The following is an 18,569-nucleotide window of genomic DNA, read 5'->3' on the forward strand; positions in this document are numbered from 1 at the left end:
GACAACATGGTCAGCATTGTACTTACATTGGTTGCCACTGGTTTCGTCCACATGCGGTGATTGCAGAATAATACCTGACCACCGCCTCAGCCTTCCCTCTATATGCCAGATAGGAAGTATCAGGATGAAATGACACCAAGCTGGGAGTGAGCAATTAGTGAGAAAGGAAAAGTCATAGCTCTTTAACTTCCAGGATAACCCCTTTAAGGGCGCCTCCTCCAGACTCCACTAGATGTTAAGCAGATCTGTCCTCCAGATGATGATGTTAAGCAGGGGCCTCCTCCTGCCCCATGAGGCAAATGTATCCTCCTAGTGGTAATGGCGCCTCATTTGCCTCTAGTTGTTCCTGGCACCTCCTCCAGACTCCTGTAGGTGTGAAGTGAGTCTTGTCCTCCAGATTGTGATGGTTAAGGGGGCCTCCTCCTGCCCCATGAGGCAAATGAATCCTCCTGGTGGTAGTGGCGCTTCATTTGCCTCTCGATGTTCTTGGCGCCTCCTCCGGACTCCTGTAGGTGTGAAGTGAGTCTTGTCCTCCAGATGATGATGTCAAGTGGGGGCCTCCTCCTGCCCCATGAGGCAAATGATTCCTCCTGGTGTAAATGGCGCCTCATTTGCCTCTTGATGTTCCTGGCGCCTCCTCCCGACTCCTCTAGTTGTTATGGGAGTCTTGTCCTCCAACGTTTGATGTTATAACGGGGCTCCTCCTTCCCCATATGAGACAAATGATTCCTCACAGTGGTGAGGGTGACTCATTTGTCTCTAACTAGAGTGTGTGTGCTGAGAGTGTGTGTACTTGTGTGTGTGATAGTGTGTACGTGTGCATGTGTGCGACTATAGAAAGGATATTCCAGGGGTCTTCCAGATCTTCTTGCTGTTGTTGGTCCCCATTCTGGCAGCATTACACCCTGGTGATAAGTAACAAGATATGAAAAATTGATCAACATGTTCAGTAAACGAGAAACATATATCAATGAGAGACGCTCGGCATGTGATACTATATCCTGGAGACTAATCAATGGATATTCTATGTTCTGAATTGTACAGTAATGACATATCTCTTTAATAAAGACTAACATCATCTAATTTCTCTGGGTTTCCAGTACCCGGACTGATAATATAGTAAACTATGAGAAAATTTAGGCCATTCCTCCCTTCTCATCTCCTTCTCCTTGTCTGGGACTCTTCTATATAAAGTTCTCATTAATAAGTGACTATATGGTGACACATATGAGATCTGCCTGTGATATACCTAATAGATATTCTGAAAAGAATCTTTACAGAAACATGCCAAAATCCTCATCAGATTGTCAACAAGTGGACATAGCATTAAAGGGGTACACCCATCTGGGACACTTATGGGATATCCAAAGGTGGGACCAGCATTTAGGGGACCCTTACAGAATATTCTCTGCAATAAGTTTATACCAAGATGTGCCCATAAACATTCTACTAAACACAGCTGATGTGTGACAACAGTATAAGGTGTCTCAGTTTTCACTATCCAATCCTTCTGTTCTCAGAGGAATAAGCTGGCATCAGGGCAGTCTGGTGACAGCTTACCTCTCCCTTTAGGAAACACATGAATGTTCGGCTGTGAGAGGAAACTGCTGGCTAAAAGACAGGTATTAGGTGTATAGGCGCCTTTAATTCCTTTTACTTACTGTATGATGATTAGGAATATGAGGTGCCGGGTTCCTCCTCTGTGTCAGCCTGGCACACGTTCCCCTTGCGTGGATGGGCGCTGATGGTCTTGCAGAGGGTGCAGGAAGGTGGGCTATTCTTCGGGCCGTAGGTGGTCAGCTCCCGGTCATCTCTCCTGAAGTAACGAATAGCCCAGCCGTGATGGTCTTTCCTCTCTCTTGTCCATGCCCAGTGCGAGGGGTCTTCTGCCAGGATCTAGAATGAAAAAATATAGGAATTAGAATGACATTATTATCATCACAGATTCTTCATCAAGACCTGAGAACTCTACTTCACTTTACTAACCCGATCACAAGTGGACCGGTCCACCCAAGCCTTGAAATCCATACGGAGGAGCAACAGGTTGCGATCGTCATGGAGCCGTGATGTCTTCTTGGTCCAACGATGCCCCAAGGCCCAGGGGTAGATCTCCGCACGGAAGTCCTCCTCTTCTTCCTCGAACTGATTCGCCAAAAACCTGGCAAAAAAAAATGACATCAAATAAATCATGGAACATGTCACAGCTGATAATCTGTAAAACATTAGAGACCTGGGAAAAAAGGAGAGTAATAACCGTAGTATAAGTAAATGTTATGGAGTCTACATTACACTTGGACATTCCTATTCCATTGCTTATTTTACTATTCTGTTCTCTGCTTATACATCAGCAAGTATATAGATATTGGTTAGAATAGAAGAGACTCACAGTGCTGCAAAGAAGTATTCTCTATATTCCTCGGTACTCAATCCGGCTCTTCTGAAATACGCAAAGACCATTGCCAGGAGATACTAGTGGGAAGAGAAGGGTGGTTACAGGCTGGTAGTATCGCTGTCTACATAAGTTATAAGGTTAGAAGAACACGGCCGCAGTCTCCCATAACCACTCACAATATCTGTCTACAAGTTATGAGTGGTGATAGAGCTTAGCTCCATTCACTTCTGTGCAGATATAATAACAGATGTATCTGATAGACAAGTGTGCTGCTGTTTCTGGAAGAAAGCAGACATGTTTTTCTAACCTTGTACAAGACTGGAGACTACACATAGGCGGCCAATGTAATCCCGCTGTATTTCCTAATAACTCTCATAGTGACATCTAACTATCTAATGACACAAAGTTTATAGAGTATAGGGTGTCCCCAGCCCTTTACCATGAGCAAAAAATTATTTATTTTAAAATAATGCACACATCTGGATCCGCTTCTGCTTTTTTATGGAACTACATGTATTATGAGCTAAAATAAATTTGGCAATTGGCTTTTAATATTTTTTTTGCACAATTTAGCTTCTGCCTGGAGGTAAGTATGAGACCTCCGGCAGACAGAGAAAATGATCGGGACCCTCGCAGTCACATTGTACTGGTCCCGATCGGACAGTGATAGAAATGCAGCCGTCCAATTGCGGAGTTTAAAGGGTGCTGCCTGTTATTACATGTGAGGCCCCGGCTACTGATAGCAGCCAGTCCTCACCTTTATGTAGCGAGCTCAGCTCCTGCACCTGCTTCATAGAGCCCCTGTGTAATATAACATACTGATACGTCATGATGCGGGAACTCACTCCTTTCCATGACTTGCCGGTACGTCGTTTTGTGTCAAAGGGTAAAATATGGTGAATATTCTATCAATTAATAGGTTTCACTTTCCTCACACAACGCTACTATACCTTGTCCGATATTCTCTTACAGCCGTCTCTGGCAAGAAAGAAGCGAATGTAGTCGTCATCTAGAAAAAAACAGAAACATCAGAAATTTAATATTCTTAGTCTTGGAATTAAATTCAATAATGAAAAAATCTGTACGGCAACCAGATAAGAAACGTGCAGGACTACAAGATGGTATAAACCTGTATGTGGGAAGAGCAGGATAATAGTATAAAGCGTCCTGATGTATGTAATATTACATATAACGTGAAGGAGGACGCTCTGGGGGAGATATAACAATGATGCGCCCGTAGCGTACGCCAGCCGTAACTCCCATTCGCCTGATGGGCCCCACAATGCCTGTGCCAGGTGCAGGGCCTACACCTCTTAGTAATTCCATCTAGGAAAAAGGGGGCGGGGCTTTATTTATGACTGGCATACCAGTACGCCAGTCCTGATAAATCTCCCCCTATGTGTGATGTGTACGGCTGCCTCTACCTGGTACATAACCGGGACCAGTGTGGAAGGAGCAATGAGTCTTACCAAGTAGTGTGAAGAAAGCGGCAAGCTCCTTCCTCTTCTGCTGGGTGGTGTCCTCCTTCCTCCGCTTCTTGGTGGGCTCCTTGTGGGCAGGTGATGGTGATCTGTACGAGAAGATATTTTAGGAATAATTGTCTTATGTTGAAAGTCATCAGTGACGCATAAAGAATGAAAGTGCAGAACATTAGCAAAGGAGGAGACATGTATAGTCCCCAGAGCCATAGTAAGCCGGGCCGGACTGTTACCTGGAGTTACCTGGCTGCAGCGGGGATGTGTCCCTATCCCTATGTGACCACTACAGACAGTCAGTAGCTGCATGGTGTATTTGGCCTGTATGTTAGTGGCACATGTGGTATGTGAGGATTGTGATCGTGGCGCCATGTAGCATGTAACAAGGATATCAATGCCACATGTGGTACAAGATAAGTATATCGTTGGCACATGTGACATGATAAGAGCATATTAGTGGCACATATCATATGTGGCAAGTATGTTACTACCGCATGCAGAATATGATAAATGCTGGTTGCACAAGTCATATGTAATAAGTTTGTTAGTGGCACATGCAGCATGTGATGAGTATGGTAGTGGCACATGTGCTATGTAATAAGTATGTCAGTGGCACATACAACACGGGATTAGTATGTCAGTGAGACATGCAGTATGTGATTAGTATGTTAGAGACACATGTAACATGGGGTTAGTATGTTAGTGACACATGTAACATGGGATTAGTATGTTAGAGACACATGTAACATGGGATTAGTATGTTAGTGACACATGTAACATGGGATTAGTATGTTAGAGACACATGTAACATGGGATTAGTATGTTAGTGACACATGTAACATGGGATTAGTATGTTAGAGACACATGTAACATGGGATTAGTATGTTAGTGACACATGTAACATGGGATTAGTATGTTAGTGACACATGTAACATGGGATTAGTATGTTAGAGACACAGGTAACATGGGATTAGTATGTTAGAGACACATGTAACATGGGATTAGTATGTTAGAGACACATGTAACATGGGATTAGTATGTTAGAGACACATGTAACATGGGATTAGTATGTTAGTGACACATGTAACATGGGATTAGTATGTTAGTGACACATGTAACATGGGATTAGTATGTTAGTGACACATGTAACATGGGATTAGTATGTTAGTGACACATGTATCATGGGATTAGTATGTTAGAGACACATGTAACATGGGATTAGTATGTTAGTGACACATGTAACATGGGATTAGTATGTTAGTGACACATGTAACATGGGATTAGTATGTTAGTGACACATGTAACATGGGATTAGTATGTTAGTGACACATGTAACATGGGATTAGTATGTTAGTGACACATGTAACATGGGATTAGTATGTTAGTGACACATGTGATGACTGTTAGTTGCACATGCAATATTTGATGTTCAGGGATGGTGTAAGGGTAGACACACTAAATCCTATAGCCTCCCACCCCTCCAGACAACAATAACCACCCTGTCTAGGCATGGTGGGGGTTGTAGTTTCAAAAGGGCAGCTGCCTGGGCACGCCGGGGGCTGTAGTTTCACAGCAGCGGCTGACCAGGCATGATGGGAGTTGTCGTTGCGCAGCAGTAGCTGACCAGGCATGATGGGAGTTGTAGTTGCACAGCAGCGGATGACCAGGCATGCTGGTGGTTGTAGTTGCACAGCAGCGGATGACCAGGCGTGCTGGGGGTTGTAGTTACACAGCAGCAGATGACCAGGCATGCTGGGGGTTGTAGTTATACAGCAGCGGATGACCAGGCATGCTGGGGGTTGTAGTTGCACAGAAGCGGATGACCAGGCATGCTGGGGGTTGTAGTTGCACAGCAGTGAATGACCAGGCATGCTGGGGGTTGTAGTTGCACAGAAGCGGATGACCAGGCATGCTGGGGGTTGTAGTTGCACAGCAGTGAATGACCAGGCATGCTGGGGGTTGTAGTTGCACAGAAGCGGATGACCAGGCATGCTAGCCCCTTACCAGAGTGCGGGGAAATACAAGAGCTGCGGCCATCCGGGGCGCAGGTCAGGCCTATCAGGAAGGCGACGCACAGGGTGGCGGCTGATGTCATGCACCAGGACCGTGCAGGAGAGGGTAAGGAAACAAATCCTTGTGTGAGGAGGGTGACTGGGGCGCTCCGGCAGACAAACAGCACACTGTACTTGGAAATAGAAATTTCTAAGATGTGCTGTCTGTCTGCTGGAGCCCCCCAAATGAACCACTATGGGAGGAGGGCGGCCAGCTATATTAGTATATTGGTATGTTAGTGGCACATATGGTATGTGATGAGTATATTAGTGGCACATATGATAGGTGATGAGTATATTAGTGGCACATATGGTATATGATGGATATGTTAGTGGCACATATGGTATGTGATGAGTATATTAGTGGCACATATGGTATGTGATGGGTATATTAATGGCACATATGGTATGTGATGAGTATATTAGTGGCACATATGGTATATGATGAGTATATTAGTGGCACATATGGTATGTGATGGGTATATTAGTGGCACATATGGTATGTGATGGGTATATTAGTGGCACATATGGTATGTGATGTGTATATTAGTGGCACATATGGTATGTTATGAGTATATTATGGTATGTGATGAGTATATTAGTGGCACATATGGTATGTGATGAGTATATTAGTGGCACATATGGTATGTGATGAGTATATTAGTGGCACATATGGTATGTGATGGGTATGTTAGTGGCACATATGGTATGTGATGGGTATGTTAGTGGCACACATGGTATGTGATGGGTATATTAGTGGCACATATGGTATGTGATGTGTATATTAGTGGCACATATGGTATGTTATGAGTATATTATGGTATGTGATGAGTATATTAGTGGCACATATGGTATGTGATGAGTATATTAGTGGCACATATGGTATGTGATGAGTATATTAGTGGCACATATGGTATGTGATGGGTATGTTAGTGGCACATATGGTATGTGATGGGTATATTAATGGCACATATGGTATGTGATGAGTATATTAGTGGCACATATGGTATGTGATGAGTATATTAGTGGCACATATGGTATGTGATGGGTATATTAGTGGCACATATGGTATGTGATGGGTATATTAGTGGCACATATGGTATGTGATGTGTATATTAGTGGCACATATGGTATGTTATGAGTATATTATGGTATGTGATGAGTATATTAGTGGCACATATGGTATGTGATGAGTATATTAGTGGCACATATGGTATGTGATGAGTATATTAGTGGCACATATGGTATGTGATGGGTATGTTAGTGGCACATATGGTATGTGATGGGTATGTTAGTGGCACATATGATAGGTGATGGGTACATTAGTGGCACATATAGTATCTGTTTTATTTTTACTTTAAAGGTACAGACTTATATAGCTTTTAAATTGAACCTAGCCTTAGAGTAAGGGAAAAATGTATGCTACCACTATGCAAGCACCAATATAATCAATACCGCAATACAGTGACCATAGTGCGGACTAATACTTGGTCATCACAGGCTCTGCAGAGTATTACCACACTGCAGATTATATGGGAGAGTCCAGTATGTATACTGTACCCCTGACTATAACAGGACCGTGTATACTGTACCCCCTGAATGTAACAGGACCATGTATACTGTATCCCCGAATGTAACAGGACCATGTATACTGTACCCCCTGAATGTAACAAGACCATGTATACTGTACCCCCTGAATATAACAGGACCATGTATACTGTACACCCTGAATGTAACAGGACCATGTATACTGTACCCCTGAATATAACAGGACCATGTATACTGTACCCCTGACTATAACAGGACCAGGTATACTGTACCCCCTGAATATAACAGGACCATGTATACTGTACCCCTGAATGTAACAAGACCATGTATACTGTACCCCCTGAATATAACAGGACCATGTATACTGTACCCCTGAATGTAACAGGACCATGTATACTGTACCCCTGAATATAACAGGACCATATATACTGTATCCCCGAATGTAACAGGACCATGTATACTGTATCCCCGAATGTAACAGGACCATGTATACTGTACCCCCTGAATGTAACAGGACCATGTATACTGTACCCCTGAATATAACAGGACCATGTATACTGTATCCCCGAATGTAACAGGACATGTATACTGTACCCCCTGACTGTAACAGGACATGTATACTGTACCCCCTGACTGTAACAGGACCATGTATACTGTACCCCCTGAATGTAACAGGACCATGTATACTGTACCCCCTGAATGTAACAGGACCATGTATACTGTACCCGCTGAATGTAACAGGACCGTGTATACTGTACCCCTGACTGTAAAAGGACCGTGTATACTGTACCCCCTGAATGTAACAGGACATGTATACTGTACCCCCTGACTGTAACAGGACTGTGTATACTGTACCCCCTGAATATAACAGGACCATGTATACTGTACCCCCTGAATGTAACAGGACATGTATACTGTACCCCCTGACTGTAACAGGACTGTGTATACTGTACCCCCTGAATATAACAGGACCATGTATACTGTACCCCCTGAATGTAACAGGACCATGTATACTGTACCCCCTGAATGTAACAGGACTGTGTATACTGTACCCCCTGAATATAACAGGACCATGTATACTGTAGCCCCTGAATGTAACAGGACCATGTATACTGTACCCCTGACTATAACAGGACCATGTATACTGTACCCCCTGACTGTAACAGAACCATGTATACTGTACCCCCTGAATGTAACCGGACCATGTATACTGTACCCCCTGACTGTAACAGGACCATGTATACTGTACCCCCTGACTGTAACAGGACCGTGTATATTGTACCCCCTGACTGTAACAGGACCATGTATACTGTACCCCCTGACTGTAACAGGACCGTGTATACTGTACCCCCTGACTGTAACAGGACCGTGTATACTTTACCCCCTGACTGTAACAGGACCATGTATACTGTACCCCCTGAATGTAACAGGACTGTGTATACTGTACCCCCTGAATATTACAGGACCATGTATACTGTACCTCCTTGACTGTAACAGGACCATGTGTACTGTACCCCCTGAATATTACAGGACCATGTATACTGTACCCCCTGACTGTAACAGGACCATGTATACTGTACCCCCTGACTGTAACAGGACCATGTATACTGTACCCCCTGACTGTAACAGGACCGTGTATACTGTACCCCCTGACTGTGACAGGACAATGTATACTGTACCCCCTGAATGTAACAGGACCATGTATACTGTACCCCCTGAATGTAACAGGACTGTGTATACTTTACCCCCTGACTGTAACAGGACCATGTATACTGTACCCCCTGAATGTAACAGGACCATGTATACTGTACCCCCTGAATGTAACAGGACTGTGTATACTTTACCCCCTGACTGTAACAGGACCATGTATACTGTACCCCCGGAATGTAACAGGACCATGTATACTGTACCCCCTGACTGTAACAGGACCATGTATACTGTACCCCCTGAATATTACAGGACCATGTATACTGTACCCCCTTGACTGTAACAGGACCATGTATACTGTACCCCCTGAATGTAACAGGATCATGTATACGCCTCCCCTGTCACAGTGCCATATACCGATCCTGCCACATACGCCTCCCCTGTCACAGCGTACTTCGAGGTCTACTACCCTTCTGTTGCTGCAGCTGTGTGGTGGTGGGGGTCCTTAAAGCAAATATACCACCAGGTACTGTACATCGCTTTGTTTATTTCACATTAACAGACCGGCGTCAGTCTATTCCTGAGCGCACTGGCCTGCCCCAGAGCACTGCCAACATGCCGCCAGCCCCCAGTGTGATGAGGGGAGATGGTCACACTGGGGGTTTGGGGGCTGGTGGTCGGCAATAGACTGGTGCTGTGCACAGGAAACGGGAGGAGGTTCAGAAAAAAGACTGCACCACTGGCATCTCTGCGCTGGCACGGTACATTATAGGGTCAGGCGGTATCTGACAGTCACATTCTGTTGCACAAGAGGTTTGCGGCTCCTATGTCAGCTGTAAGATGGCTGACATAGAGGAGCATGTGACCATGCCCCACCTCCAGTGTCCACCACTGTGCCTATATATGCTATGGAGGACACTGGGGGCGGGGCATGGTCACATGCTCCTCTATGTCGGCCATCTTATGGACAGACTCACCACAAAGCAGGACAGCACAGCCTGGATGAGTGGAGTCTGATATTAGCTTTATGAGGTACACAGGGAGTTTAAAGGATAGAAAAGACATGTACTATAATGTTAAATTTGGCCAACAAAAAATGATAAATAAAAGTCCTTTATTATATCGAGTACGCATACAAATGGTAATAGAACGAGTCCCAATTAAAAACACATTTAAAAAATCCCAAACTCCAGGGAAAGCCTATGGTCTAATGCAATCCAGAACAGACAGCATTGTCCTGACAACACATTGTCCTGATGTCCCACAGAGCATGCCCACAGTAGTTCCCACCACAAAGATGGCGCATATGAAATTCACTATGTTGTATCCGCAGGCGCTTGAGCGTAATTCCATGGATGATAAGACAAAGGGGCAAAGTAGTCCAAACTCCACAATGGCGCATATATGTCCTAGTATTATAAACGGATGTCAGCACAATAACCAGTTCCACTTGCTCAAAAAAAAAAAAAAAAAAAAGAGTAGAAAACGTAAATGCAAAACCACAGAGCATGCCCACAACAAAAATTGTGCACATAGATCTTGGTATGTTAACTGCGCCAGTGCTAGTACATTCCTATATAAATAAAGAGAACATAATAATCCTAATTCATAAATGACACATATGGATAACACTATAAATGTTTGTGTAATACTTCTTGTGGACGTCTGGTTTATACTGGAAATTGTTTAATATTTTGTTAATATAACGGCTGCTGTGACCATTAGATCCAACCATAGGTGTGTGTATTTATTGGGTACCAGGGGGTGGGGGATGGGTCCGGTTCCTTATGGACCCGGTGTAACAGGCCAGAGTATACCCCCAGCCCAGACTATACCTGGGGTTAAAATGGCCTAGGCTAGATTATACCCCGGGGTAAACTCTGCCCTAGGCCATTTTATACCCGGCTATAATCTGGACGGGGGTTAATCTGGCCTGCTACACCGGGTCATGTTAGTGGCACATGATACGTGGTAAGTATATTAGTGGCACGTACATAGTGTGTAAGTGGCTTCCTAGGTTGGCCTGAAATCTCCCGATATCCTGGAAGATTTGTTGTAACCTGAAATGATGTAATCGCTATGGTCCTCAGGGCTAAACCCAAGATGTGGTGGAATATGTCATAAACCATTGTTTCCTTTATTAAGTGGCAAAAAAAATAAAATATGTTAAAATACAGATAAGTTGTTCTTCAAGGTCCTTAAAAGTAACCCCAAGAAAAGTCCTGCCAACCAAATATCATAGAACGCAACCAAAATCCAAATATATCCAAAGAAATTGCACAAATAAATAGAAATATAACAAAAAATTCTTTATTTCAAATATTAAAGTTAGTTCGATAAAAGCACATAAAAAGTAAAGTATGGGATAGACACAAACGTCAAAAAACCAGAGAGGAAGAAATCGGTGTGGTATAACACAAGTAATACAATTTAGTATATTGAACAACACCACCATCTAGTGGTCACTTATTATATGGCAATCAGTAACAAACGAGGACTGAAAAGTTTAAACCATGATAGGTATACAGTAGATATTGTTGAAGAACTGATAAAGTAAATACAGCTAGAAGAGGGAAACTGTATGTATCCCCTCCCATGTGGGCAATCTCAGACTAATAATCACTGTGAAAAAATCCCTCAAGGAAAACTACATAACCAGTCCATATACAGCCATACAAAGAAAAAAGAAAGTGAGCACTATAAACCAACACTGACATCTTACCCTCCGCCTGGCACAGCAGCCCGACGTACGTTTCGCTCACTTGCCATATAATAAGTGACCACTAGATGGTGGTGTTGTTCAATATACTTAATTGTATTACTTGTGTTACACCACATTGATTTCTTCCTCTCCCTCTGTTTTTTTTACGTTTGTGTCTATCCCATACTTTACTATTTATGTGCTTTTATCGAACTAACTTTAATATTTGAAATAAAGAATTTTTTGTTATATTTTTATTTATTTGTGCAATTTCTTTGGATTTCCTTAAGAGGTACCATACATACACAGAAACAGGTACAAGAATGAATAAAATAACCAATAAAATAAGCATGCAAAAATATAATAATTCAAAAAATGAATGAGGAAAAAATGAATAAAGAAAGACAAAAAAAATCCTTGAAAGAATTTTATTTTTTTTTTTTTTTTGGGGGGGGGGGATGTTTATAAATTTTATACATATTTTAAAGCAAAATAGATGAATAAAGGTAAAACAGAAAAGGAAAATGCGATGATAATATTGGTTATAACAGATATTGTTAAAACACAAAACAGCGCACAGACCGTTCACCTCAAGGGTTTTCAAGAAGATTTTTTAAAATAAATTCTTGTCTTTTTTATTCATTTTTTACTATTCAATTTTTTCATGATTATATTTTTGATGCATATTTTATGGACATGTTTCTGTTTATGTATTGTACCTCATAAGGAGCTTGAAGGTCAGTTTATATGTATTTTACTTTTAGTTGTACAACCAGGAATCTCCTTCTAGCCCAGCCTAAAGCAACCCTGGTGACTAATAAATGTGAGACCGTGTAATATATATGTGTACTGTGTCCTACACTGTCACACTTACCTCTCCTCATCCTGGGCGGCCTTTCTCTTGCGGCCGTGTCCTCCTCCTTGTCCTCCTCGTCCTCGTCCTCGTTCTCCTCCTTGTCCTCCTCTTCCTCCTCGTCCTCCTCCTCGTCCTCCTCTTCCTGGGAATCTTAAAAGAGAAAGAAATATTAACACGAGTGAAAAAAATAACACACACACACATATATATATATATATATATATATATATATATATATATATATATACACACAGAGAGAGAGAAAGAGAGAGTGCTGTGTATAGGTAGATGTATATAGATAGATGTATATAGGTAGATGTATATAGATAGATGTATATAGGTAGAGTTATATAGGTAGATGTATATAGATAGAGATATATAGGTAGATGTATATAGGTAGATGTATATAGGTAGATGTATATAGGTAGATGTATGTAGGTAGATGTATATAGGTAGAGGTATGTAGGTAGAGGTATATAGGTAGATGTATATAGGTAGAGGTATATAGATAGATGTATATAGGTAGATGTATATAGATAGATGTATATAGGTAGAGTTATATAGGTAGATGTATATAGATAGAGATATATAGGTAGATGTATATAGGTAGATGTATATAGATAGATGTATATAGGTAGATGTATATAGGTAGAGGTATATAGATAGATGTATATAGGTAGATGTATATAGGTAGAGGTATATAGATAGATGTATATAGGTAGATGTGTATAGGTAGATGTATATAGATAGATGTGTATAGGTAGAGGTATATAGGCAGAGGTATATAGGTAGATGTGTATAGGTAGATGTATATAGGTAGATGTATATAGATAGATGTATATAGATAGATGTGTATAGGTAGAGGTATATAGGCAGAGGTATATAGATAGAGGTATATAGGTAGATGTGTATGCCCTGTCCCCCCCCCCCCCCCTCTATAGCCATCAGCCATTACAGGAAACCCTATCGCTTACCTGGAGCTCATGATGAATCTTCTAAATAAAAGGAAATCACAAAGAAAATGTAAATAAAATGTCACATTGTAATACAATATAGATAAGAACCAAACGGCTCCACATTTATTATAGTCCTCCAATGTCCCCATATGACCCCAGTCACCCCAAATCCTCCTCTTCCTTCCTGATCCCCCAATGTCCCATATGACCCCAGTCACCCCAAATCCTCCTCTTCCTTCCTGATCCCCCAATGTCCCATATGACCCCAGTCACCCCAAATCCTCCTCTTCCTTCCCGATCCTCCAATGTCCCCATATGACCCCAGTCACCCCAAATCCTCCTCTTCCTTCCTGATCCCCCAATGTCCCATATGATTCCCTGTCACCCCAAATCCTCCTCTTCCCGATCCCCCAATGTCCCCCTATGACCCCCAGTCACCCCATTCTCTCCATATTCTGCTCCTCTGTGTATAACCCAATGGGCCGCTCTCCGTTTCCTGGCACTATGGAGTAGGCGGCCATCGCTATATGGGGTGATATCACTGGCACAGTCCCGGGGTTACATTCTGATACTTACCTCTCCTGACTCGCAGGGATGATAAATCCTCCGACGCTGGAAAATAAATCCGGATCCTCGATGCTCTGAAAGATACTGAAAAGATAAGTTACTCAAAGAGCAAGATGGAGTCAGTCCTATCTCTGTAAACAGCGATGACAGACTGGCATCAGCTGATGGGTTGTTTACCACTTTGAAGGCCAATCCTGCGATCCTATTGGCTGCTGCTTGATGATGTCATAAAGAGATAGCAATAAAGTTATATCTCCTCTGTTGCCCATAGCAACCAATCACAGCTCAGCTTTCATTTTGCCAGGGCTCATTATTATTTGAAAGCTGAGCTGTGATTGGGTGTTTTTCTCTGTTGCCCATAGCAACCAATCACAGCTCAGCTTACACTTTACCAGGGCTCATTATTATTTGAAAGCCGAGCTGTGATTGGCTGTTATGGACAACAGAGGCCATTGCTACTATAAGGCAGATGAATAAATCTCCCCCTATAGATAGATGAAGTGTAACCCTTTCCCTGCCATCTCTCCGATATCCTGTCAGTATGGCTGTACTATGGCTACTAATGGCTGCACCTCGGCCTATACTGAGGCTGGAGCCGCCATCTTGTTATATGGCAGATAAGTGGCAGGAAAGCCTCCATTATATACAGCAGACAGGTATAAGGGCTATACATATGGCACTGACGTATCCGCAGAGATCTGTCCTGTCTATAGTCACCACCTTCATGTGGTCATACTATTCCTATATATATATATGCAGGTTTTGTGAATTTTTTTTGTTGTTGCTGAAATTAAAATGATGGGAAACTAATAGGTAACTTTTGGTTGCCATGGGAACTTATTTTCTGCATATAAACCCCTCAGTAACCACATAACAAGAAGCCACCAGCCGCCTGATAGACAGATAGATAGATAGATAGACAGACAGACAGATAGATAGATAGATAGATAGATAGATAGGAGATAGATAGATAGATAGATAGATAGATAGATAGATAGTAGATAGATAGATAGATAGATAGATAGGAGATAGATAGATAGATAGATAATAGATAGGAGATAGATAGATAATAGATAGATAGATAGATAGATAGATAGATAGATAGATAGATAGATAGATAGGAGATAGATAGATAGATAGATAGATAGATAGATAGATAGGAGATAGATAGATAGATAGATAGATAGATAGATAGATAGATAGGAGATAGATAGATAGATAGATAGATAGATAGATAGATAGATAGGAGATAGAGACACTCCAAAATAGGTGAGAAATCAAATGGTGTTTGATTCCATATACAAAAAAACCAAGTGGGGCTGATAATAGATAGATAGATAGGAGATAGATAGATAGATAGATAGATAGATAGATAGATAGATAGATAGATAATAGACTGAATTACACCCCATAATTCTTATTTTTTGGACCTTTGTATGTAATATTCTATTTGCGGGGCCTGTAAGGGAATATCTATCTATCTATCTATCTATCTATCTATCTATCTATCTATCTATCTATCTATCTCTTATCTATCTATCTATCTATCTATCTATCTCCTATCTATCTATCTATCTATCTATCTATCTATCTATCTCCTATCTATCTATCTATCTATCTCCTATCTATCTATCTATCTCCTATCTATCTATCTATATATCTCCTATCTATCTATCTATCTATCTATCTATCTATCTATCTATCTATCTATCTATCTTCTATCTATCTATCTATCTATCTATCTATCTATCTATCTATCTATCTATCTCCTATCTATCTATCTATCTATCTATCTATCTATCTATCTATCTCCTATCTATCTGTCTATCTATCTATCTATCTATCTATCTATCTATCTATCTATCTATCTATCTATCTCTCACAGAACCATTATCAAGCATGTTCTGTTAGAGAACTGAAACATTGCATCCTGTGTTTTTGCACATTTTTGTAATAAACCACCACCTTTTTTCACCTTATGCTGGAGTGCTTTGGATTTTTGTGTGATACTTGGGGATCCCCCCTGTAAGGGATTTGCATCCAACTGCACCCGCTACACCTGTGAAGAAGTGCGGCTCCTTTCTCCTCTCTATCTATCTATCTATCTATCTATCTATCTATCTATCTATCTATCTCCTATCTATCTATCTATCTATCTATCTATCTATCTATCTATCTATCTATCTATCTATCGTTCAGAAAATACTCCACGGCAACTCCAATGCGTGTCCAACGTGTTTCAAATTTATTCCATCTTGTAGTGTATCAAAATAAAGGTGCAGCACAGCAAATCAATATGCGACGTTTCGACAGTCTCTCACTGTCATTTTCAAGCAGTGAGAGACTGTCGAAACGTCGCATATTGATTTGCTGTGCTGCACCTTTATTTTGATACACTACAAGATGGAATAAATTTGAAACACGTTGGACACGCATTGGAGTTGCCGTGGAGTATTTTCTGAACTGTATTAGTTTGGTCCGTGGTCGGGACCTATCTACTGGCACCCACACAACTGAAAGTAGTGCCGCTTTGAGATAAAGTGAAGCTATCTATCTATCTATCTATCTATCTATCTATCTATCTATCTATCTATCTATCTCTATATCATCTATCTATCTATCTATCTATCTCTATATCATCTATCTATCTATCTATCTATCTCCTATCTATCTATCTATCTATCTATCTTTAGAAAATACAATCATTTAGAGAATCTTTTTAATATCTATGGGTTTGGTAAATTTAGGAAATTGTGTTAGGCTTTGTGTTCTTTTTTTTCTTCTTAACATGAATAGACCGGCACGAGATGTCGGTGATGCAGTCCTTTTTTAGGACCGCCACTTGGCTCCTGCACATGACGCCGGTCTATTCCTGAACACTGACAGGGCATGAAGCAGTGGGGGCAGGCCCACCAGTCTCCAGTGTTATGAAACCCCCTCCCCTCTGTGACGCGCCTCCATTAAAATCAGTGGAGCCGCATCACAGAGGGATGAGGAGATTGTCACACCGGGGGCCGGCGGCTCGCCCCCAGTGCTTCATGCCCTATCGCTGCTCGGGAATAGACTGGGGCCGTGCACGGGAACCTTGTGGCGGTTCAAAGAAAAACTGTGTTACCAGCATCCCGGTGTAGCACTTTGTAGCCTACAAGTTTGAGAGTTGACACCACACCGCACCCTTTGGGTTTTATTCACCTGTCTGCAGTGGCCCTTTCACCATGTTGAATTTCTGCTCACAGCCGGGGATACCACCGCTCATCATACAGGCCATCATCAGGACACGATGTCTGTCGGAAACGTCTTCTTGCTGTGAACTGATGCATACTACACCTGAATAAATAAGCAAATCTACTTGGTGAGTGCCGGGTCTCTCTTTCTACATATTGTTGGATCCACCTGCCTCTGGACCTCTGCCACCGACCTCTGGAGTGAGTGTCCATTTCCACCGAAGCTAAAAAGTAGACTCATCTGTATAGTGATTACCAATATGTTTAATCTGGCTGTCTGGTATATCTTTAGGCCATGTTCACATGGCGTATAACACCGGCCATTCTGTGACCAGGCCGGATCACAGAACGGCCGGTGTTACTGAAGATCATCCCGGCCATTACTGCGGTACAGGCCGGATGATCTTCACTACCATCAGTGTGCGCTGGCATCCGAATTCCCTGATAAAAATAATGGAGCATGCGGCCAGAGCCGCAAGCTCTTTTGTGCGAACTTACAGGTTCTCTGCGGCAGCAGAAAAGTGACATGTCTGTTTTTCCTGCGGTCGGATGGAATCCCGGCCGGAGCTTATACTGTGTGTATGTATATTTATATGTACTGTGTGTATACGCTGTGGCCTGGATTCCATTGATTCACAGAAAATGTATAGTTTGTATAAATCACGGCCGCTGTTGCAACAGCTGTGATTTATACAAACCATACGTTGTGTGAACATTGTCTTATAGTGCTCACCTCTTGTTTTTTGAGGTTTAAAGGAGAAGTCCCATGGAAGGACAAAAACTGCAGACAGGCCGGCACCTGAACTCACCCGTCCTCGTGCCTCTGATGTGCCGCTCCCGGGTCCTGTTCACAGGCCGTAGTGTATGCACCCTGTATACACTACAGCCGGTGTTCTATGCGGCCGTACAAAATAACTCACAGGTCTGTTTTGTGCGGCTGCTATTCAGTGACCAGCGGCCATATAAGATAGTCTGTGCTCACAGTTTATAGTACGGCTCCCGGCCATGCGTTACATTGTGCTCTATGGCAAATTGGACGCGAATGTGCCCGCATTATAATCTAAATAAAGTGAAATACCATATACCAAATACCTTATTATAGGCCGGTTGAGCATCTCGGACATTGGCTGTTGTTTAACCCGTCCAGGTCAA

The 18,569-nt window shown here is 42.2% G+C and overlaps 1 protein-coding gene across 1 annotated transcript; it reads right to left on the reverse strand.

The window, feature by feature from the left end:
- Positions 1 to 551: 551 nt before the first annotated feature.
- LOC138771248 (speedy protein 1-A-like) lies at positions 552 to 14,362 on the reverse strand. The gene is made up of 9 exons (XM_069950828.1): positions 14,203 to 14,362; positions 13,645 to 13,665; positions 12,689 to 12,820; positions 3,862 to 3,962; positions 3,343 to 3,401; positions 2,387 to 2,469; positions 1,987 to 2,158; positions 1,662 to 1,896; positions 552 to 905 (listed from the first exon to the last, which is right to left on the reverse strand). The coding sequence occupies exons 2-8, from the start codon at positions 13,653 to 13,655 to the stop codon at positions 1,672 to 1,674; spliced, it is 783 nt and encodes a 260-aa protein (XP_069806929.1). The 5' UTR covers positions 13,656 to 13,665; positions 14,203 to 14,362; the 3' UTR covers positions 552 to 905; positions 1,662 to 1,671.
- Positions 14,363 to 18,569: the final 4,207 nt, after the last annotated feature.

This window comes from Dendropsophus ebraccatus, chromosome 13 (assembly GCF_027789765.1).
Source record: "Dendropsophus ebraccatus isolate aDenEbr1 chromosome 13, aDenEbr1.pat, whole genome shotgun sequence".
NCBI classification, from domain to species: domain Eukaryota; kingdom Metazoa; phylum Chordata; class Amphibia; order Anura; family Hylidae; genus Dendropsophus; species Dendropsophus ebraccatus.